Source organism: Drosophila persimilis, unplaced genomic scaffold (genome assembly GCF_003286085.1).
Source record: "Drosophila persimilis strain 14011-0111.01,24,50 unplaced genomic scaffold, DperRS2 tig00000002-arrow-pilon, whole genome shotgun sequence".
Lineage (NCBI taxonomy): Eukaryota > Metazoa > Arthropoda > Insecta > Diptera > Drosophilidae > Drosophila > Drosophila persimilis.
In genome coordinates this window covers 10017953-10041174 of record NW_020825289.1, presented here as the reverse complement: position 1 = coordinate 10041174, position 23222 = coordinate 10017953, and the positions used below count along the sequence as shown (strand labels likewise).

The 23222-nt window shown below is 46.5% G+C and overlaps 6 protein-coding genes across 6 annotated transcripts; 3 read left to right on the top strand and 3 right to left on the bottom strand.

Annotated features, from left to right (window-relative positions):
• Positions 1-1427: 1427 nt before the first annotated feature.
• LOC6590605 (cilia- and flagella-associated protein 57) lies at positions 1428-5482 on the top strand. The gene is made up of 5 exons (XM_002016434.2): positions 1428-1752; positions 1817-1900; positions 1968-2896; positions 3045-3214; positions 3281-5482. Exons 1-5 carry the CDS (start codon positions 1571-1573, stop codon positions 5423-5425), a joined length of 3510 nt encoding a protein of 1169 aa, XP_002016470.1. The 5' UTR covers positions 1428-1570; the 3' UTR covers positions 5426-5482.
• LOC6590604 (charged multivesicular body protein 6-A) lies at positions 5447-6338 on the bottom strand. Its single transcript, XM_002016433.2, has 3 exons — positions 6249-6338; positions 6072-6181; positions 5447-6011 (listed from the first exon to the last, which is right to left on the bottom strand). Exons 1-3 carry the CDS (start codon positions 6321-6323, stop codon positions 5558-5560), a joined length of 639 nt encoding a protein of 212 aa, XP_002016469.1. The 5' UTR covers positions 6324-6338; the 3' UTR covers positions 5447-5557.
• A 564-nt stretch (positions 6339-6902) lies between these two features.
• On the bottom strand, positions 6903-8677 carry LOC6590599 (40S ribosomal protein S16). Its single transcript, XM_002016432.2, has 5 exons — positions 8651-8677; positions 8532-8573; positions 8195-8326; positions 7892-8006; positions 6903-7148 (listed from the first exon to the last, which is right to left on the bottom strand). The coding sequence occupies exons 1-5, from the start codon at positions 8660-8662 to the stop codon at positions 7003-7005; spliced, it is 447 nt and encodes a 148-aa protein (XP_002016468.1). The 5' UTR covers positions 8663-8677; the 3' UTR covers positions 6903-7002.
• A 1056-nt stretch (positions 8678-9733) lies between these two features.
• On the top strand, positions 9734-14910 carry LOC6590777. The gene is made up of 7 exons (XM_026985885.1): positions 9734-10052; positions 10276-12842; positions 12903-13255; positions 13318-13596; positions 13739-14075; positions 14247-14419; positions 14488-14910. The coding sequence occupies exons 1-7, from the start codon at positions 9788-9790 to the stop codon at positions 14657-14659; spliced, it is 4146 nt and encodes a 1381-aa protein (XP_026841686.1). The 5' UTR covers positions 9734-9787; the 3' UTR covers positions 14660-14910.
• An 852-nt stretch (positions 14911-15762) lies between these two features.
• LOC6590776 lies at positions 15763-16912 on the bottom strand. Its single transcript, XM_026985987.1, has 2 exons — positions 16738-16912; positions 15763-16237 (listed from the first exon to the last, which is right to left on the bottom strand). Exons 1-2 carry the CDS (start codon positions 16747-16749, stop codon positions 15920-15922), a joined length of 330 nt encoding a protein of 109 aa, XP_026841788.1. The 5' UTR covers positions 16750-16912; the 3' UTR covers positions 15763-15919.
• A 417-nt stretch (positions 16913-17329) lies between these two features.
• On the top strand, positions 17330-18975 carry LOC6590775 (malate dehydrogenase, mitochondrial). Its single transcript, XM_002016427.2, has 2 exons — positions 17330-18487; positions 18547-18975. The coding sequence occupies exon 1, from the start codon at positions 17357-17359 to the stop codon at positions 18407-18409; it is 1053 nt and encodes a 350-aa protein (XP_002016463.2). The 5' UTR covers positions 17330-17356; the 3' UTR covers positions 18410-18487; positions 18547-18975.
• The last annotated feature ends 4247 nt before the right edge of the window (positions 18976-23222 follow it).

The following is a 23222-nucleotide window of genomic DNA, read 5'->3' as shown; positions in this document are numbered from 1 at the left end:
TATGCGTCGGGTCAGAGTCTATTGAACCGGCTTTATTTACCAGCCACCTGTGCTGCTGACAAGCTCCTCCTCCGCAACCGGTCCACTCTCCAGTACTCAATTACAGGACAAGATGTCGTCCACTTGCATCCACTGATAACACCAAACAACAAACACTTTTGGTCTCTTTTTCTGTGCTTTCTGTTTCGTCGTTGTCGTCTCTTCTGTCGTCTTTCACTCAGTAAGGTTCTTCCGCTTTTCCCGTTAGGTAGTGTTGCGGCGGACGCGAAAGCTTTGACTGAAATGAAAATGAAAACGAAAACGAAACTGAACCAAAGCCTAACCAACGGTGGAAGGCTGTGGCCAAGCCATGGTAAATCTGTACAAGGTACGGACAACTCCACAGGTCTCTTTCTGAGGGACACAAGAGCTCTCTCTTCACATATGGAACGGCAATCAATATTCATACAAAGGTCCCTAAAAAAGCTGTAGGCCCCTACCTTCTTAACCAAAAACAAAGAGAGAGGCACATTGAGAGAGTGCAAGAGCGCAGCCAGAAGCTTTCGCCTGTTCAGAGGTGAATGCAAATGAGATGGAATTTTGGCTTATATATAGCTAGATTTTTTCTGTGACAAAGGCAATGCCCATACGGATATCCAAGGTGTTCCTGAATATACTCTTTAGCGTGTCTAAATGTAATTATGTAGAAGAAGATTTCTACGATTTTTACAGTTAGTTTCTTACATACGAGTATAAAATTGTTTGTCTTACGTGCTTAGCTAGCTGTCCTAGCGTCTCCACTTGTAGTACATACTGCACTCACAAAAGCTCTTTCAGGTGTGCTCTCCTCTCTTTTCGATGAACTGAAGAGAAAGCAGCTTTTCTTCAACTAAGAATTCCTTGTGTTAGGTCGTGGTCGGTTGCCCTGCCTTGGGCAAGAAGGGAACTTTGGAGGGAGGGAGTAATTTTTGATAGGGTTGACTGGCTGGCCTGACTGTTTGGCTGACTGACTGGCTGGCTTACTGGATGACTGGCAGAGTGACAGACAGACCCACATTGAGCTGAAAGCGCACTACCAGAGTTCAAGTGCGACGCTGGCCAGGAAATGGCAGCCAACATTGCGGAATTTTCCAGCGGAAATTTCATTGTTGTTTTTGGCAAATGCTTAATGTCAACTCTGAACTTAAGTGCGGACTTTGGAGGCGGATGGTGCCTGAGGCCACTAGCAACGCCTCCCTAATGAATAGCATACTTAGCGGCATTTTTAGTTACTTATTCATGGTGCTCTTGACTCAGTTTTGATTAAGACAGAAACGATAGCGTTCCTATTGAGGTAATCGTTTGTCCAGCCCCAAACCCCGCACTCTTGTTGTTAGGGTCTCGCCCGGATGCCATGGAATTTACTGTCAGGCGTCGGTGGCGCCCCTTTTGGGGGAACGTTCCCTTAACAATATCCTGAGTTGTTTGATCGAATTCCAGTTCCCCATTTTGTTTCGTCTGTCAGCGAGAGAGAGAGAGAAATTCGCCTCGAATCCTAGTTAAAATTGTCTTTATCACACCACACATATATTTTATATAGAATTCAGACAGAATGGACGACCAGGCGAGAGGCTCGATTAATAATTCGGTCGTCATACGGCCCCGTCTCATCTACGGCCTCCGATCGGATGTGATTGGCAACATCCACTTCAACCTGAACAAGGAGGTCATCTATCCGGTGGAGGGTGTTCTGGCATTCCACGACTATGTCTTGAACAAGCAGAGGTTCCTCAGGTGAGTTATCAAGGTTATCCTGTGTGTTAGTCCGACACTAATCATGCGACTTCCCATCATGCAGATTCCCTGAGGACACGCGTCCCGAGATAATAGCTATGAGCTCTCATCGCAAGCTGCTGGCCGTTCTGGAGCGTCATGTGAAGAAGTATGAGCACATCCTCTAAGACTTTTCTTACTCTTTAAGGGATTTCTTTCCGCCTCTCCATCAACAGTGGCCGCTTTATATCCATCTACGAGCTGTCCACCCTGAAGAAGCGCCGGCACTTGGAGCTACCCGGCAATCATCGCAATGCGGATATCAAGCAGATGATCTTTACCTATGACTCGCGAGCAGTGACCATACTGACTCGGCCGCCGGATGAGCACATGATCATGCTGGTCCTGGACAAGACGAGCACCGTGATCGAGGGCCGGGCCACAGTTCTGGGTTCCCACAGCGGGGCCGAGTGCATAGCTGGCAATCCAAGCGACTGCAGCTTCCTGGCAGTGGGCGGAGACCGGACCCTACTCCTCATGAGCAAGTCGGAGAGGGGATTCACAATCAGCAACAACCTGAAGGTCAGCTACAGGGTCACTTCGATGGCCTTCCTGGCGCTGGACCTGCTGATGGTGGGCACGGCCAATGATCAGCTGATTCTCGTCGAGAACGGCGAGCAGAAGCTGGCGCAGAAGGCCAGCGAGGCGGACACCGTAGACCTCATGATGGACCAGGAGATCTTCGATCGAGATCGCGAGGCGCAGGATCAACGCTTCCAGTTGCCCACGCAGGCAGTCGTCCCGCACGACCAAAGGGTTCTCTGCATGACCGCCTTCCCCAAGGGCTTCGCCTACATCATGTTCAACCGGGCATTCGTCTTTGAGCGCGTCTCCAAGTTTAAGTTCGAGCGGAAGACCATCCTCACCGTTCCCACCACACTCTATGCTGAGCCCATGTACCAGATCACCAATCTGGCCATCGATCACAAGCAGGAGACGGTGATCGTAACCACCACCCATGACCAGATCTATGTGGGCATCCTTATCGTTCCGGAGACGCTCAAGACCAAGCAATTGAAGTTCGAGCCCCTCGGCGTGCTCATCCACACGGGAGAGGTCATCGCCGTGTCCGTTTGCGCATGGAAACCCATCATCATGACAGCCTGTGAGTAGCATCTCATAAAGAAAACTCGTACGCGATCCATGTTTGTCTGTAACCCTCATTGAACCCTCTTATATTACACTTATATGCGTATGGAAGGTATTCTTAAATGCGAATTATAGCTTTCTTAATTGTTTGATTCTTTACTCAGCAAGGGATCAGACCATTCGAATCTGGAACTACGAGACGGCTAAGGTGGAGCTGGTGCGTAAGTTTCAGGTGGATGTCAACATTGTGGAGCTCAATTCCACGGGCCTGATTGCAGCCATTGGCTTCTCGGATCAGCTGCGCATCACCCAGATTTTCATGGATGATCTTAATGTGAGTGGGAACTCTGATGATCTCATGTGATCAAGAGCACGATCTACCATCTCTGTCCTATCGCAGATTGTGAAAACGTACAACTTCCCGCATTGCAACGATGTTCGATACTCCAATCTTGGTCACTTGATGGCTGCCGCTTATGACAACAATATAGCAATCACGTCTGTGTACAATCTGGAGGTGCTGATCAATTTGAAGGGCCACAACGGCACAGTGCTGTCCGTGGCCTGGACCCGGACGGACAAGTACCTCATCTCGGGCGGAGCGGAGGGTGCCATCTACCAGTGGGACCTGGAGACGGGATCACGATTGCAGGAGATCGTGCAGAAGGGCACCGAGTATGTGACGGTCTCGTGCAGCTTTCACGATCCGCTGACGATCTACGCGGGCACAAACTTTGGCACCATCCGCGAGTTCCAGAACTCGGAACTGGTGCGGGAGATCACGATTCCGTCTAGGACCAAGGGCTACGTGTCGGACCTTTGTCTGGCCCGGTCCGATATGATCATGTTCGTCTCCGATCACGAGGGTAATCTTTTCAACATGCAGCTACCCTTCCTGGACGCGGGAGGCGGCACCTTCACCAACTTCCGGTTCTTCGATGGGCCGGTCAACAAGCTGAGGTTCTCCTACGATGGCACCCTACTCCTGGCCATTTCCAAGAAGGGCACCCTTTCGATCTGGTCGATGGACAACATAGACGGCAAGGTGCTCGCCATAGACCAGGACCTATTGAAGAGCCAGGAGGTGTTGATACCGCGAAGTCAGCTCAACGACAAGATCGAGCAAATTGCCAATTTGGAGCTGCGTCTCAAGCAGCAGGCGGAGGAATTCCAATATCAGCTGAGCCAGAACGAGATCTTCGATGGCCAGCAGCTGCAGGAGGTGCATCGCAGCTACTGTTCGGCGCTGGAGGAGCTCAAGGAGCTGAACAACGAGATTGAGGCGAGGCACACCGAGGAGATGAACCACATAACCTACCAGATCAACTCCATACGGGAGGAGCACCGCCTCCAGCTGGACACCCTGGCCAACCAGTACTCGGAGCGCATGCTCATCGAGTACCAGAAGTTCACCAATTTGCGCGAGAACATGCTGGAACTCCGCGAGAGCTACGAGGACAAGCTGAAGAACTCTACTGGCACGCTGCAGGACACGGTGGAAGCCCTCGAGAACAATTACAAGCAGCAGCTGAACGAGCGCAAGGGCCTCATCCGGGACCTGATGGAGGAGATGCAGGACAAGAAGGCCGAATTTATCGAGTACTGCCACGAGGTGGAGGTGGAGAACGACCGCAACATGGTGGCCACACAAACCGAGTACGAGAACAAGCTGACCACCGAGCGGAACGAGACGCAGATGTGGCGCGGCAAAGCGGGTGTGCTGCAGAAGAAGTTCGAGGCGCAGAGCAAGGAGATCGACAATCTGCTGGAGGAAGTGGAGACCCTCAAGGATGAGCACTACAAGTCGCAGCGCTGCATCCAAAAGCAGATAAACAATATCGAGGATCTGCAGAAGGACATCGCCGATCGGGACTATGCCATCAACGGCAAGGAGAAGCGCATCCAGGATCTGCTGCACAAGAACCAGGAACTGGATAAGTACAAGCAGGTGCTGGGCCACAAGATAGCCGAGCTTAAGGCCCAAATCGAGCCGCGCGAGTTCCAGATCAATGACAAGCGCAAGCACATTCTCGAAATGGAGGGCGAACTGGAGGGTCTCAACCAGAACAACATCCAGCTGGAGCTTCAGCTGAAGGAGATGCGCGACAAGTACCTCAGCAACGTGGCGGAGCTGCATACGGAGCGGCACAGGGCCAAGGCGTCTCGCGAGTGCCTGCACGCCATCTGCACGGACATCTACTATGTGGCCGGAGAGGTCAATTCGGCCGAGGGTCTCAAGAAGGCCGTCAAAACGCTGTTCCAGAAGCATGCCAGCGACGACGAGCTGAAGCGCTTCGTCAGCCTGGATGCCGAGGTGCGGGATGAGTTCATGCGCCAGCGCAAGCAGATTGAAAACGTTCTGGCGCGCTACAAGGCGGTGGCGGAGGACAAGTCGGTGCAGAAGAAATACGACAAACTGTTCAAGGAGAACATTGTGCTCGTCGAGGAGATCGAGAAGCTGCGGGAGACCAACAACAGTCTACGCAGCCGCGTCAAGGAGGACATGCGCAGGTCAAAGAAGTCCGTTTTAATTCATGTTGACTAAATTATGTGCGGTTCCTGTGCATTATAGATTCTAGAAAAATATATATTTCACATTGGACTTATAGAAGTATTTAGCTTCTGGCTATACAAACACATACATACAAAATGGCATTAGTTTCGATTGAAAATAGATCTAGGCCTCCACAAGGACCTTCTTCGTCTTACTGCTGATCGCTTTGGTCTCTGCTTTCTCCTCTGCTGCCGCCTCGTCGACTGGTGGCAGTATCTCGGTGGGCACTTCCGGCAACTGGACGCCGTCCTCTTCGGCCTCGAGGGCGTCCAATTCGGCCAGGACATCCTCTTCGTCTTGCGGCGTCAGTGCGTCCGTCAGAATAGCGTCTATCTCCTGCTGCTTCTCAATGCCCTCTCTTGTCTCATCCATGATTCTTTCCACTTCGTTTATGTCCAGCATTTCGTGCACCTTCTTCAGGGCGGCATTGCCCTGCTTCAAGCCATCCAGCACCCTCATCTCCACCTGGGCGAACTCCAGGTCGGCTGCCAGTTTTTCCAGATTATCCAGCTGCTTGTCCGCGTTCGTCAGCATACTTTCCTGGTATTTCTTCTTGCGCAGCAACAGCTTGGCCCGGCTGAAAGAATACTCAAATTAGCTCTAAACTAACATCGTCTGGGCGTTATGAAATCCATACTCTTTCCGGCCCTGCTGTAGGCACTTCTTGGCGAGGAGCCTGTCATTTTCCAGCTGCAGCTCAATGCGCTTCTGGTACTGTTTGAGACGGTCCCGTTGCTGCTTCAGTTGCTGGGCATCGGAAGAGTGGAGGGGGTTAGTGCAGGGGTCAGGAAACTCTGGAGGAATAGCGACTTACCAAGACAGCCTTGTCGTGGTCGGTTATCCGACTGGGGGCCGTCTTTTTGCTACTTTTCGCAAAAAAGGCTCCCATGACTAACACTTATTGTTATTTGTTGTTGTTACCGATAACAAACCGTGCTTAACCCTCTTAACACCCCTCTATTTAAACAGGTGAACAACTTAAGTTAAATCGCGGAAAATTATATCTTTAAATTCTTCTTCCTATCTTTCACCTGAACTGCTAAATTTCTTCAAGATTCACAATTTTCGTGGAGTGTAATGGGTTAATCGTTCTCCGTCATGTTCGGAAATCATATTCCTTGTTTTTGATATTCGCTTGAATATTACTAGATAATTGGGACCCTCAGCGCTGAAAAAATAATTATATCCGATTGTTTAATCAATTTTATACCAGTTCTGCTAATTTTAAGTTTTCCCCTTTATTTGATTGTTTATAAAATTTGATTTGAACAAAGGTCAACAAAAATGTATTTTGTACATGGTAACTACACAGTTTCTACATATCAACAACATATGTATTTACGGACACATGTCCATGTCTCAAATAGTGCCACAGACGTGTACCTGCACAAGCGATTCTGTCTCATGATATGTATGTGCCTTTAGAACTATACTTAAACCCACCCAACAACAAATAGCCATAATTGAATCTTACTGTTAATTATTCCGTTTTATTCACACTTGCGCGCAAACCATTTTCAAATTGTAAAAAATATCTCTAATCCAAATTGAAAACCAGACAGAAGAGTTTAACGGTACGACTTCTGGTAACGAGCACGGGCTCCTGGACCACCGAATTTCTTGGGCTCGCAACGGCGTGGATCGCCGACCAGCAGGGTTCTGTCGTATTGCACCAGAATGTCTTTGATCTCCTTCTTTGAGGCCTCATCGACATCTGTAATAGAAGGAAAGAAATTCAAAAATTAAATATCTATGATCACCAATCAGCTCTCCAACAATTTGTTGCTCGAATCAAGTGTCGATGAAGCCTCAAGTAGCAATGATCAGAACTGGCCAGTGCTCTCCTTGATTGCGACATTCACTTGTTCTCCCTTGCTCAAGTCTTTCACTGGAAAAGGCAGTTACTTCCAACAAAAATCTGGTAGAAGGGGTACAGGAATCTTTGAATACGAATTGTTTCTGATGCATCACCCAATCTGCATATCAAATAAAATGCCAGCTTGGTTGGTATATGCTCATAATGTGCTTTGATCTAGCCCTTGTTAAATCATTTGCAGAAGAGTATAAAGTCTCTTAAACAAAAACTTTTTAAGGGCAAAATCTGTTAGGCTGGCAGGATTCCATAATTTTAATGTCGATGAAGCCTCAAATAGCTTTGGTCAAATCGACCGATTGCTCTTTTTGATTGCGACATGCAGTTGTTCTCCCTTGCTCAAGTCTTTCGTTGGAAATGGCATTAACTTCCAACAAAAATCTGGTAGAAGGTGCCTTTATATCAAATGTTTTTGAAGCATCACCCAATCTGCATATCACATATTGCCAGCTTGGTTGGTATATGCTCATAATGTATGTTAGTCTGGCCTGCATTGAATCATTTGCAAAAGAGTGAAAGTTCTCTCAAACAAAAACCTATTAAGGCCACCATTGTTGTGTTGATCTAAGAGTTTTGTTACTTACACTTCTGGTAGAAGGCAACTAGGGCCTTGGAAATAGCTTGACGGATGGCATAGATCTGGGCGACATGACCACCACCGTTAACGCGCACACGGATGTCCACACCGGCGAATTTTTCCTGCAAAACGATAGAAGTAAATATATCAATGTTGGCCTTGAAAGGGGTAGGTAAAACGTCCAAATGTTGCTCTAATTTAATCAGAAACATTTTTGTATTCTCATTGGGCTTCAAGTTCGGGATAAATGCTATCATCATATCAATGTCGTGTTAAGAGCAACAACCAAAGACGGTGAGGGACTACATACCTTGCCGAGCAACAAGAGAGGCTCCTGCAGTTTGTACTGCAGAACTTTGGGCTCAATCTGCTCCAGAGGGCGTCCGTTCACCTTCAGGAGACCACTGCCACGCTTGCAATATGCGACAGCGGTGGCGGTTTTCTGCAATAATCCAATAATTAGTGTCCGTTTACAATGTTTTGCACTGGAGAAGCTTCACACCAAATCAAAATCATCGCACACCCAAACATAACCTCAGCACCGAAGCGGCGGTCGGCAGAGCGCGTCGACTGGGCGATTTGACGCGCTTTTCTGTGCGACACGTGCGAAAATTTCGTTTGATTTGAATGCTTTATGGCACACACACCTTGCGTCCGAAGACCTGAACTGCCTGCACGGGTTCTCTGCGCTGCAAAATAAGAACATTTGCATTACTTTAGTTGATATTCCACACACAATTCGGCCTTTTTTCACAAGCACAAATACCTTTTGCTGCATTTTGATCCGCGAGTTGGGTAGAAAAGAGCGGAAGTTCGTTTGACAGTTGGTGTGCCCAGATTTGTCGGGACCTATCGATAAAATATACCAAAATATACCGTCTCCTTTAAAAAATATACCGTAAATATACTGATGAATTCAAGTTGTAGCGTACATAATAGATATTCCTGTCCACATAATTTTCAAACTGTTTTAAAACGTTATTAACAAAGACCTATTTCACAGATTGATGTGTTGTAGACACATTCATGCATATGATTAGTGTCTTGTATATATACAACGAGATCGAGATACCTATTCTTCGTTTCTGTAGACTAGATTTCGCATATATCGGCGCCTGAGATGTCAAACATTTTCTTAATTCTTTAATATCCTTTTCCCTAGGGTATGCATCGTTTTCTGATCGTTTTCTCGGCCCATGAGTCGGGTCCATACCATTTTGACGTAGCGTAAAATTTTGACAACTGACAACGTCAAAGTTTGACAACTGACAACTTCAAACAATTTCTCTTTGAGTGCAGAAACCAGTCAGTCTCTGTCTTAGATTTTATGGTTTTCTTACGGAGACCGATAAAAGCTTTTGGGGATAGAGATAAGGAAATAAACAAATGCATGAATAGGTCATAACCAGCGACAATGAATTAAAATTTCAGACACACTTACTTTTCATTCGGTACACATTTACGTTTTGGCAAATGACTTTGTTTAAACCTTATTTAAGAAAAAGTTCAATAAATAGAGTAATACAAATTAAAATGTCTTGTAGATCTATCAATCGAATATAAAAATCGAGGAATATGGTTTCTAATCCTTGACGGAGAACGATTAACCCATTACAGACCAAGGGGTATTTTAATATTCCACCGAAAATAATGAAAATTGTATTATTTTATATTATATATATTTATTTATTAGGTGATATTAGATACAGCGATGAGCCAGAAATAACTCAAGTTTTTATCGTGTTTAAATAAAGGGGGCCAAATTGGGCTAAGTTCGTTTTTTTTTTATCGGTATATTTACGGTCACATTGACGATACGATCTATAAAACAATTGAATAGTCAGAATTTTCTTTCATTTGTGTAGCTACGCAGAGAGGTGATAAGAATCGGGAATTTGACTAAATGATGGTTCTCCGCCCCGCCATGTCAGCGGAGTTAAGGCAATCCGCGCGCGCGACAGATCGCGGATATAGTGATGCGATATGTGACCGCGAGGTCATGGATGAGGATGATCGCGAAGAAGGCGAAATTGTTGATGATTACGAGGTGATAATATCCTCAGAGGATGAAGAGTTCAAGCTGCGAGCACGGATCCAGCAATTGGAGGAGAACAACAAGGATGTGGAGCGGATGGATATGCTGGCCGCAAATTTGGCAAATCAATATAGTAAGCAACATGTAGAATAAAATGGCTGTGTGTGCGTGTGTGTGTGTTTGCAAGTACGCGTACATACTTGTGTTTCATAGGGCTTCTCCCATGGGATAATATTACAAAACGGCGCCCAATTCCAGTTGAACGGGTCGAGTTCCAGCCAAAGTTATTTGAGTTTGGTGTTATGGCCCCTTCCTCTCACTCGAGATAAGGTTTTTGTTTTCTTTTAAAATTACAGATTATCCGGAGCTCGAAGAGCGAACTGTGCGGCTTCCACGAAAATCTCCGGTCTATCTGCTTTCCGATGTGTCCAGCCATTCGGATAACGATTACGATTCCCAGCGCAATTACCAAAGATCGAGACTGAGACGCGTAGATAATGGCAGGAGACTGCTAAATGGCGACTACAAAAGGAGTACCTCAGCGCGGCGCTACAGGCCACAGCATCTACGCAGTCGCCAGCTGACCCCAAGCTATATGAACTATCAGCATCAGAAGCCGACCCATCATCAACATTATCAGCAGCAGGATGCCCTATTGCTGAACTCCTTCGACAGCTTGACAGACGACGAGATACGCGAGTACGATGTGACCTCCGGGAATGAGGGGGAAGACGTCCTGGACCTGGAACGCCTGAAGCTCAGCAGGGACAAGCTGCGCGTGGCTTTGGCCAGAGAGGAGCGGAATGATATCCTGGGACAGTACAAGAGCAGCCTCAGAGACCGACTGCAGTATCCCCTGCGCAAGTCGCCCAACAAGGAGCTGCTGTCGCCGCCAGTGCAGCAACTCCCCGATGGTCTCTGTCTGGAAGAGGGGGCGGAGGCGAATGCGCTACCGTCCGCTCCATCTCCAGGCGGAGACCCCGCAGAGCTTAGTCTGCGCCTGATAGCCCTCAAGTCTGCCATAATCAAGAAACATATGGCGCGTAAGAAGCGCGATGCGGAGCGAGCCTACTCACCCACCGACATGATTAACCGCGTTCTTCCCACAGTCAGTAACACGGATGAAATAGATGACCTAATGGAGATAAGTCCGGCTGCCTCGCCAGAGCGCGAACCAAGTCCCTTCAGCTACCACACGGAGGATGCTGTTGACACGAAACCGGTGGACATGGATTTAGCCGAAACGGATAGCGATGAGCAGAAAGACACTTGGAATGTGTGGACGAACAACTGGAACTCATTGGACAGAGCCGGCGGTAGCTGGCGCTGCTTTATGCCCAATAGCTCGCTGCCGCCCGTTTCCATGCCAATTGTGATAGACGAGGACGATGATCTGTATGATGACGAGGAGCCGCCACCACCGCCGCCATTCCACATTCATCCCATCCATCTGGACGAGGATGCCAGGGATGCCATGCATCTGGTCGATGAGCAAAATTCCAATCACAGCTCCCTAACGTATACTCAATCCGTTTCTATGGAAAACACAGAGACGCAAACGAAGAGCTTGGACAAATCGCATCCGGAAACGAGTGACGATGAAGCTGGAGCCTTGCGCGCCATGCTCCTGTCTAATCTGAAGACCGCCAAGGAGGCCGAACCTACGCGTCAACCTCTTCTACCGACGCCAGTCCTGTCTTTTCCTCCAGAATTATTACCTCCCTTGCCTGTACCTGCCCCGACTCTGGCAGTGTCTACATTAAAATCGGATTCGATTGGTTCCAACGATTCCGATGATCCCGAACAACTGCGTTCGCAGCTTCTGTCCAGCATTGCCACCAAAAAGGGCAGTTGTTTCCCCACAATCAAGTCCCGTCTCAGCCCAGAGATACTCAAGAATGCGGTGCGCCGCTTCCAGTCCTGTGCTTTTGTGGCGCCCAGTAAAGAAGACAAACAGCCCCAGGATGATAGTCAGCCAAATGGCCAGCTCCAGGATGATAGTCAACCAATTGGCCAGCCCCAGGATGATAGTCAGCCCATTGTACAGCTCCAGGATGATAATCAGCCCTTTGAACAGCCCCAGAACGACAGTCAGCCAATTGTACAGCCCCAGGATGATATTTATCCAATTGAAGGTGCGGATAAAATCGAGCAGGAAGTGCCCTCACAGCACCTCGTTGAGGCTGCTTCTAAGTCCCAAGATTCAAACCAATCCTCCATCGGACCTCAGCCTGAATCTAGCCGTGGATCTAGCAAAGATATGATGATTCAGAGGTCCCCCTGCGCTAAAATTATAAAAATTGTAAAACCCAACAAGGTGATCAATAAAAAGAGCACAACCAAACGCAAAATTCCCACCGAGGAGCAATCCTCCGCAAAGCTGAGCTGTAAGCGACCCTCGACACTGTTGGTCAAGGAGCCCCTTAACCCGTTGAAGGTCCATGCCAGCTCCCCTGTCACGCGACTGGTCACCAATATCGATCCGGCTAGCATCAAGGTGAGCAAGCTGATCATCAGCCTGGCCGATGACTCAGCGGGGAGCGATGATAACCTGGAGCTGAGCTCGTGCTTTGGTTACTCCAACTACACTGAAAATGCCAGTCCGCTCAGCCTGGCCATGGGCAGTCCCAGTGGCTCTACAACGAGATCGAATACTCCCAACTCGGAGATACTAGAATCGACTCCAGCATCCACCTCCAATCCCAACCTCAGGCGATCGGTCATGAGTGAATACTTTGAGAAGAAGATCGATGATTATCTGAAGCAGGCGCGTTCCAAGGTCCCTACACCAGGCACAAATGGCACCAAAGAGGCTAAGACAGACAAGGCCACGGAAAATACATGTGAAAAGGAGAGGTTGGTACAAACTCCGCCAAATGTTGCCACTACAAAGACTCAACAACAGACAAAGAAAACTCCTCTGGTGGGTAGAAGCTAACACTAGCCACGATCAAAATATTCTTTACCATTCTTTCCATTTCAGGCAGTGCGACATTTGCCTGTGGCTTCGCAGAAGGAGTATCTCCGCCTGATCGAACGCATGCAGTTGCTAGAGCAGAAGAAGCTGAAGACAGCCAAGAAAACAGAGACTGCAGACAAGGCAACAACAGCCGCATTGGGGGAAGCTCCAACAACGAACGGCCCCAGCCAAGTGGCAGTTCAAAAGGCGGCCATCCACAGCAGCAGCAGTAAAGCAGCAGGGGCAGGGACAGAGATAGGGGCAGGGACAGGGACAGGGGCAGGGAATGAAAACCAGGTCAAAACCATCGTGAAGCCAATTCAACCGCCCATGGAGTCCCGGCTGAAGTCGTTCGAAAACTCATTTGCCAGAATCGGGTAGATATACACGCTTGCATAGCGCTCAGGGTTGCTCATCTCTGATTGTGTGTCTGTTCCAGGGGAAGCATGATAGCAAATTTGGAAAAGTCCATGCAACTGGTCGAGGAGGCTAAGAAGTCGAAGGCGGTGCGCATGCGAGGCTCGCATCGGCTGAAAGAGCTCTACAGCGAGATGCAGGCCGTAAGGCAGGTCGTCGAGCAGGAGGAGCTGAAGCTGGCCCGCATTCAGCCGGAGATTCAGACCACCCACCAGATCATCTTATCACTCAAACAAAAACGCAACAAGCTCTACGCAGCGGCCATGGACCTGGGCAAAGGATTAAGGGGCGACGACTACAGGTACTACCACAACGACAACAGCAGCCAGATTGCAGATCCACGTGGGAATGGTGGAAACAAACGAGCAAGACCGAGCTCCAAATGCCCAGAGCTCGGGACACCGGAATATTTCTATGCGATTATAGATTCGCTTTTCTTGCAGGTTGCTCGACGAGGGAAAGGCGGAAATCAGCTACAAATCAACGCAGCTATCCAAGCAGATCCGCCTCTACAACTCAATAGTGAAATACGACGATCTTAAGAAGTTGACGGAGGAGCAGCAACCTCTGCCGCAGCCACCAGCTGAAAACGAGAGCCAGCCGCCACTGACTGCGATGGAGCCCCAGTCGGCAAGGGAGGATGAGACGAGTCGAACTGCCTCTGAGGCAGCGAGGGAATCGGAGGCGAATGGAATATCGAGTGATACTGCGATAGTTGCACGCTCAGAGCCACCACCGCCAGATAAAGCCACCGAGTCTGAGGCCCAACTGATGCCAGATGTGCGTGGATTTTATTATACATATACCAATTGCTTCGTTTCTAATGCTAAGAAAGTTCTCAAGTCATTCAACTCATGTACGGCTGTGTTTCATCCGTGCTGAGTTCACTCGCCGAACTGTGGCCCACAAAAAAAGCCCCCAAACTAACGAAACGGTTGAGTTTATTTTCAGAATCAACCCCTGGACGAGCCAGACCCAGAGCCAGAACCAGAACCGGTATCTAAACTTCGGCCAGGACCCTACACAGTGGGCACTATGAGGGAGCTGCGCGAGGAGGAGGCAGCGTCGGTGAGGGACACGTACCTTCCGGCGTACCGATCGATCATGCCGCGGAATTACAGTAGGTGAGTAAAATCTTCGGATCGGCCGGTTGGCGAAATGTATTTCCGTGCTTTTACTCCATCCCGATAAGCCCCTGCGATGTCCATGCCACCATCTGTCCCTTCGAGCTGATGGGACGCTGCGAGGATGCGGACTGTTCCTACCTGCATTTGGACCGTCTGGACCCAGCTTCAGACCCAGACCCAGCCCCAGTCCCTGCTCTGGGACCTTTAGCTGCCAAAAACCAAACTCTTTCAAACTAACCTAAAACAAAAACAAAAAAAAACACAAACGTGAAACAAAAATAACATTCTTAAATAGCGTGCTTGAATTCTGGTAAGTTGAACTCTTCACGCTACTAATATTTAAATGTTGTTTTCAGTCAACGTTAAAAAAAAAAAAATGAGTAAAACACACAAAGAACAAATCGGCAATCGAACAATTAAAGCTGATCTTTGAAAGGAGCAGAACAGAGCAGAGCAAAAAGCGCAGCTGCAGTGGCAGCTGCAGCAGCCAAAATGAGTGCAAAAACAAACAAACCAAAACCAAATTTTAATGAAAAAACTAAAGAAGCAAAAACCGAAAAATGATGAACAACAAGATAACAAAAGAGAAACCACCGTTCCGTTAGTTGTTTAAACCTTGCTTGTTAATTACATTTATATATACCTCTCTCTCTCGTGCCGTGCAAGTTCGATGTTCGATGGCGTTCGATGTTCGGTGCTGTACAAACAAGTTTGAACCGCTCGAGCGGATGTGCATTTTTTACCATTACTAGTATACTTTTCCTTTTTGATTTTGATTTTTATTTTCCACAAATCTACCAATTGGAAATTCAGAATGAGTCCTAAAAGGCAACAGCAAGACCTGTAATATTCGTTAAGTTACATTCGCGTAGTTTCATTGATTATTTGCTTGCTTTTCAAAACTTTATTGGTAGGATCGTTAGAGCCGATATTGATTTATATTTTCCAATCACTCTAAATAGTCATTATATATTTGTAATTATTATAAAGTTAAAAAAAAAACACCAACTGAATTTACAAGAAAATTCAGAACACAAACAATTTATGAGAATTAAATAAAAAGGATTTTAAAAATAAATAAAAGCGTTTCCGTGGGTAAGAATACAGACCGAAAGAATGCAGAATCTGCAGAATGTTGGAGGGAATACGCACTGTAACTGTCTGGTGGTTCTCTCATGGTGCTGGCATCAATGGAAGATGCCTCCAAGAGGACACCAAGGGAACTACATGCCTTTGCTAAAACCATTTCGAAACATTCTCGAGGCCGCGACGGTTCACAACCGCAAAAACAAGGGGCATAGAGGCCAATGCCAGCGCCTCTATGGCTAAGAAAAACCAGATTTAATTGAATGTGCTAATTTAGCCTTGTCTTGTTTATTCCTAGATAAATATAATTTAATTTAAATACATTAGATTATCACAGCCAATACATGCGCGAGTACAAAATAATTTAATTGTCAGATTTGTTCATTCGATTCACGCCGCATCTTCTCCTACTTAGTAGCCCTCATCGTTGCCGTAATACACATAGGAGTGACACCAGTTCTTGATGCCATCGTCGTTGCTGCAGCACATCGGATATATGATCTCTGACTTGGTGACTTTGGCACAGCGCATGCACAGCTCCATGGTGGCGGTATCCATCTCGCACTGCTGAACCTTCATGATGGTCTCCACCGACAAATCCCCATTGTATTCACTGGGATCCACGAGCATTTTTGTTTTGCTCTCCTCTGGCGAGGGTCGCGCCTCTACTCCATCGTTCAGGGTGATTAGAAGCAGAGTCGCTATCAGTAGTAGTATATTGTGGAACATCTGGAAAGATGATGAAATGAAACCGTTAATCAATGTTAATAATGTTTAGGTGGGTGTACTAATGCTTAAATTGGTTTATTCTCTGTTTCTAGTTGTCGCAAGATCAAACAAGCCCACTGATGCACCAGTTGCTTTTCGGCAGTTCGAACAGGTTTAGACTTTAAAGTAAATTATTTCCACAAATTGGAATATATTTTTTGCGATTCAATTAACATGATATTGCACCTCCATAGACGCTCTGCAAATCAAAGCAAGTTCATTCACTTTCGGGGATTTGTATGGTATAGATCCAATAGTGATATACCGAAATACGCTGCGATTCTTCAATTAACTTCACTTCCTTTTGGCACATGCTATCCATCATTGTTAAGTGTAATTTTGATTATGTTTTATTTGGATTGCCGATAATCTTTGAGTTGGACATGTTCGATGGGGTGTCGTTAGACTTTGGATCCAAAAATTCATTCAAGATTTCAAAGGCTAAACCAATGTTTGCTTACTTTCTGAGCCATTCCGCTGGTTGAGCTGATTTATTTGTGGATTTATTTATAATACTTTCTCAATTTCCGCTGATGGAGAATACCGCGGACTGAGACGAAAATGTTGATTGCTTGAATCTACTTTAGGTATATTGTGGGTTTTTTTCGATGGTTTTGCCATACGTATTGATAGCCTAGCTTGCCCGCAACTGGAAATCAGCGATGATGGGGCATTACTTTTTATACATGAACTGAACCATCCGAAGTCCCAGCACTCACTCCCGAGAGCGACGATCTCGTGTCAGCGATCGGAACCCGAAGGCGTCTATCAAGAGCGTACCTCAGCACTCGGCAGCCCCAGGTACTGTAGTCGTCTCGTCATGGCTGGGGACTTGAAGGTTCGGCGTGGCGATGGAGATGGGGGGCGATGGGGCTTTTCCCACCCTAATCAGAGCGGGTTGGAATTTACAGTAGGCCCAAGAAGCTACGCCCCTTCGGACACGCACGTTTCATTGATATATGTACATAGTATCTCTGACATATCATTCATTTAGAGTCAACTGAAATTCCGTTCATCTCCAAATCGATTGTAGGCACAAATTAGAGTTTTGTAAAATTTTGATTATCAGAAAACTGTAAGATGTTGGCCTCGACAACCAAGGGACTGCTGCAACGTTTTATCAATCCGAGAAGCTGCCGCCGGGAGTTCAAGGTGGCTGTCGTGGGGGCCAGCGGTGGCATTGGGCAGCCGCTTAGCCTGCTCCTGAAGCAGAATCCTCTGGTGGGCGAGCTGTCCATCCACGACATGAAGAACATCAAGGGCGTCCAGGCGGATCTCTCGCACATCTGCACCTCGGTCCAGACCAATGCGTACGAGGACCAGGAGCTCGGGGACTGCCTGGCCGGTGCCGATGTGGTGGTGGTGCCCGCCGGTATGCCCCGCAAGCCGGGAATGACCCGTGACCAGCTGTTCGAGGCCAATGCAGGGGTGGCCCTACGCGTGGCCTGCGCCGTCAGCGAGTCCTGTCCCCAGGCCCTGCTGGCCTTTGTCACCAACCCAATCAACTCGATCGTGCCCATTGCCGCGGAGCTGCTGAAGTCGAAGGATGCGTACGACCCGCGGCGTTTGTTCGGCATCACCACTCTAGATGTGGTGCGGGCCAGTACCTTCGTCGGGGACTTTCTCAATCTGAATCCCAGAAAGGTGGATCTGCCCGTGATTGGTGGCCATGCCGGGAAGACCATACTTCCCGTCTTTTCCCAGTGCTGTCCGAGCTTCCAGTGCCAGCTCGAGGATATAAAACGCCTGACGCATCGCATCCAGGAGGCAGGAACCGAGGTGGTGATTGCCAAGGCCGGGGCCGGCTCGGCCACTCTGTCCATGGCCTATGCGGCAGCCCGCTTTGTCAACTCCCTGCTGCGTGGCCTCAACGAAGAGCCGGACGTGATGGAGTGCGCCTTTGTCGGCTACAAGTCCCCATGCCTGCCCTTCTTCGCCACCCCCCTGGTGCTGAGTGACAAGGGGATCGAGAAGAACCTGGGGCTGCCGCATCTGGACGATTTCGAGCGGGAGTCCCTGGAGCAAATGCTGCCCGAGCTGGAGAAGAGCATACAGAAGGGCATCGCCTATGCCAAAGAGAATATCCCGGCAAAGGACGAGCAGGAACAGTGCCAGAAGAAGTGCCAAAAGTAGCCTCCCTACTCCTGAAAAGCTACCGAACATTCCATGGCATTCATTACACTCCACCGTCGAACGATCGATCGCCATTATGTATGTACACATATGTATAGTAGACAGACGCATATTTATACTACAACATTCACATTCAGATTCAGATTCAGAATCACATTCATATTCATGTTGCGTAGACACAGTCAATTAGTGAAACATCATGCTGCTGATAATGGACTTTTCATGGGCGCTAAACTGATTACAACCGATTGATAGGCCTGATCCCTGATGCGCCACTATATGATGCAATGCCTTCCCATAGAGAATTCCCTTCCGGCAATAATGCGGAATCTCCGGCGACACTATAACACACGCATTCCCCGGATGACGGATGATCTCACTCTGCCCTCTCCGTCTCCCTCTCTCTCTCTCTCTCTCTCTCTGGTCAGACCCGTCTTGTTTATTTAATTCATTCAAATTGATACGCAAAACTAATTAATGTCGAAACAATGTCTGTAATTGCATATCAGATTCTAGGAAACAGTATTGTTAACCCCCTTTTTATAAACGCAATAATGTAATGAAAACTTTTTCAATTGGTTTATTTTTCCGCATTTCCAGAGAAAAACGAGGGGCTACGTTGTGACTTGCTGCTGCGGCCGCAACTCTACATTTATACCCGATACTTAGCCAGTATGGCTCTCCTCCGACAGAGGACGCACACATTGCACGACGATGGGTGAGTGAGAGACCGAAAAGCCATTGAAAGTTGATTTGTTCCGTCTGACCATAATAATGATCCCATCTGCTTCAGATTCGGCAATATGGTAGATATGGTTATTCTCGATATGTGGTGCGAAATTTGGATATATCACAGGAGTGTGGATACCCAATTTGGCTCTGAGATCTAGGCGCTCCGGCAAAGCCGACCTTTAAACGTGTGTGTTAGAGAGAGAGACAGAGCGAGAGAGAACGGAATTGTTTCCTTCATTCTGCCTATAATAACGATACGATCTTTTCCTGATCTGCAGTCTAGAAGATATAGTAACGATTACGACTCTGGGTTTTGGTTTTCTCGTATCTTGAAAATTGTGGACGCCACAGATTTTCGTCCTTTGTGGTGGCGGAAGGGGGCAAAGCGAAGTTTTGAAATGCAGTTGTAACAGTGACATATCACAGAAGTCTGGATGGATAATTTAGTTGTTCTAGCTTCTATAGTCTCTGAGCACTAGGCGCTCATAGAGACGGACAAATCAATATACTTTATGGCGTCGGAAACGCTTCCTTCTGGATGTTACCACTTTCACCATAAATGTATATACCCCTATACTCATTTTGAGTATCGGGTATAAAAAATACATGCATCATTCATAAATATATTACCGAAGGTCACGATGGGAAGGGCAAATTGGCAACGAGTAAAAAGGGTCCGTCCGAAGCTTAAAAGGAAACAATATTTGTTCAAGTGAGCAATCTCAAAATTTAATCAGATATGATGTAACCTTTTGCTCTGTTCATTTGCTCAATGAATTTGAAAACAAATGTAAGTAATTCCCTTTTTACAATTTACAACAAAATAGCTACAAATCGCAGCAGATAAGTTTGGAATTCCGGGGAATTTCTCGTGTTAGGGGTGTTGTTGAGATCCAAGCGACCCTGGCAACTTCCCCTGGATGAAGTCTATGAACCGATCGCACAAGCAGATCATTCCTGTATTCTATAGTCCATATTTGAAGACCCAGTTTGAAGTAATTAAGCAAGATGAAAAACTAAACCAAGCAAACAAACAATGCAATTCACTAGCTGATTACACTAATCGAATCATCTGTATTGTCATTGGCTACAGTAAAGTAAAGTCGTGCTTACATCAAAGTACTTGAACAATTATACATACAAACACACGCACACATATGGAAGAAGGAGGTACGCACCAGGGCATTGTCATTTTGAACCAATTCACTTTTGTCTAGGTGTAAACACCAAATTATAAGCAATGATTCCTTGGCCCAGACAATGAACTTTGGAGCCAAAAGATTATCGCAATCAGCCACCATTCGTGCTCATTTCTGATTTCATATTTTCTTTCTTTCTTTCTGTCTTTTTTTTTTGTGCTAATTAGTCCACTCGATCGGACAGGGAAGCACTCCCCAATATAGTATTTGGCCAGACAAGTGGTTTCGTTTATCAGATCGCGCACGTTCCATGGAGCATAAATCATGAAACATTTCATTAAAATTTGGAAAAGATTCGGTCAATCGGCACTATTGATGGAACGATGGAATGGTATGCTGCATGATCTGATCCGAGGAGCTGTTGCCATGGGCCTTTTGGAGAGCTGTGGGTGAGGGTGTGGTGGGAGGCTAGATCCCAGACATATGTACAAGGAAACTGTTACTCCGTATTTATAGAGTCAAGCCACAAAGAGCCGATTGAAGATTGCTCGCGATGGTGACTATAAATAGGAATGTTTACAAAATGCCTCTCGGCCGAAGCGCCTCCTGCTCCGGCGAATCGATCCAATCTCTTATCAGAACGAGGTCACCCACCACCGCTTTTGTTTGTTTGTCTCCGTCTCCGTCTCTGTCCAGGATGAGTAATGTCATCAGCCGAATTATATATATGTACATACCCAAGTAGTACTCAACCTAGACGCCTCAAGAATTCAGAAATCATTCCACCCGCACGCCGCACGAGGTCTTTTGGTTGTGCTCAAAGTCCAACAACATAATCATGATCACGATTCATGGATCCGATCCCTGGCATGAGGCTGAAGTGTGTGCCACCGAAGGAACAGAAAGATACAATATAATGACTTTTGATAAATGGGAGACTTTCCTATCGGCTCATAAAGTGGTATAATTGATCCAATTTCAACAGCAAACAGTCGTACGGCATAACTTCTTTATCTTCCGCTTTCACGGCTGATTGCACATAGGGATTTCAGCCGTCATTGATAATAGCCAACGTGCTAATAACGGAACAATTAAATAAATTCGTTTCTTTATTTATACTAGGGGGCAAGCCTCCTGCTTCGCTCGTGCGCCAGCCCCCTACTTGTTTAAGCAACAAATAAAAAATGCCATCGATGGACCGCCATCTGCCAGATCCATTTGTATCTGTGGGATAAATATTTATCTATGAAAATAAAGATAATAAAATAAAAGTAATATAATTCATAATTATAATGCAAATTATTCTCTTTATCCTTAAAAATGTTACATTATATATATGTATGTTCTACTTTCTACATTAAATTATTTTCTACATAATGTTTATTTGTTTTTAACAGATCCGAAAAGCTGTTCTGTAAAGCTAACAGAGACAGAAAAGCTACTCATTTGAATTAACAGAGCCGAAAAGCTCTTCTGTTAAATTTGCTTCTGCTCTTGTTACTTTACATTTACACGGGCATTGCATGTAGACTAATCTATAACAGAGACCGAACCGCAGCTAACAGAAGATCATACACTGAGAATAATATCTTAGTCAATGCATGTCTACTAACCAACTGAACTAATAATTATTTATGTTTTCCACAGCTCCTTCCATTGCCTTTAATTCTGTTTCAACCACAACCTTGTCGGACTACTAGACGATGCTAAAAGCTGATTTATAGGCACCAGAGCGCGTTTCGATCATTGACTAAGAGGTCTGGGTGTGGTACGGTACTCGGGCTAACTCGGGCTAGAGGCCAAGCAAAGAGCACGGGTATTTTTCAAAAATTCATCACAGGCCATAGGCATAGGAAAAATCAACCTAGTACCAAAATTCTTTGGCTGCCAACGGCATGAATATGTTTACGGTCCTGGCTTCTTGAATATTTTATGATAATTGCTCCATATCAAAATGCTCCAAATGGATGTACTTACACCCTTATCAATCTTTACTGCTGCCCCTGTGATGTCCACAAAATCTAATTAAATGTACATTTGGCAAATGTGTTGGATGCATTATGCAGCTGAAGCCCAGGAGGGGCTTCTCTATTTGCATATTCTGTTGCAAAGGTTAGACAAATGAATTTTCGATATTGGGGCGGACACTAAACAAAGCACCCCCCCTTCTCGCCATCTCGCCCCATCCATCAGTTGTGTCGCTCAATCATTGTCTATTGTCATTTGCCGATGGGCATTGCAGTGATATTGATTTTATGTACATATAGAAACGGAAACCCCAAATGGGCCATCGTTTGCCCCCAAAGTCATTTCTAGACCATGCACCACAATAGCTACCACAAAACATGTGAGCTGTGCCCTTCCTTGTCTGTCTGTGTCACTGTCATTTGTCTGGCCTGCAGATACATACATATGTACATATTTACATAATACATAGTATTTACATGGCACATCGAGTCGCCCTATAAAATGCTTGATCCATCAAGAAGGTCGATCATTACAATTGCAGCTATTTGTGCCTTTTTTGTCATTAGGTATCTTGAAATGATGTTCAAAATCATAATACTCTCTGCAAGGGTATACATACATACATACATACAATGAATGACAAGATCCAAGCTCTCCCACTCTCACTCCATTGCCGCCCTTATCCATTTCATCCCATTATACAATCAACAACTCCGACAAGGCCAATCCATTTTTCTTTGCATTGTGCAGGTCGCAAAACAGAAAAGCGGAAAAGACCAGACAAAGGGAAGGGAAAACAGCTGCTGCATTGAGAGAGTTGCACATGCGCCCGTGTCGTCGAACAATTTACCTGCAGAGCGACAAAACAACGCAAAAATCTGATAACAAAAGCCGGAATAACAACAAAGCAACAGCTGGAATAGACAGAGAGAGAAAGAGAGGGAGAGCGCGTCTGAAACACACACACACCACAA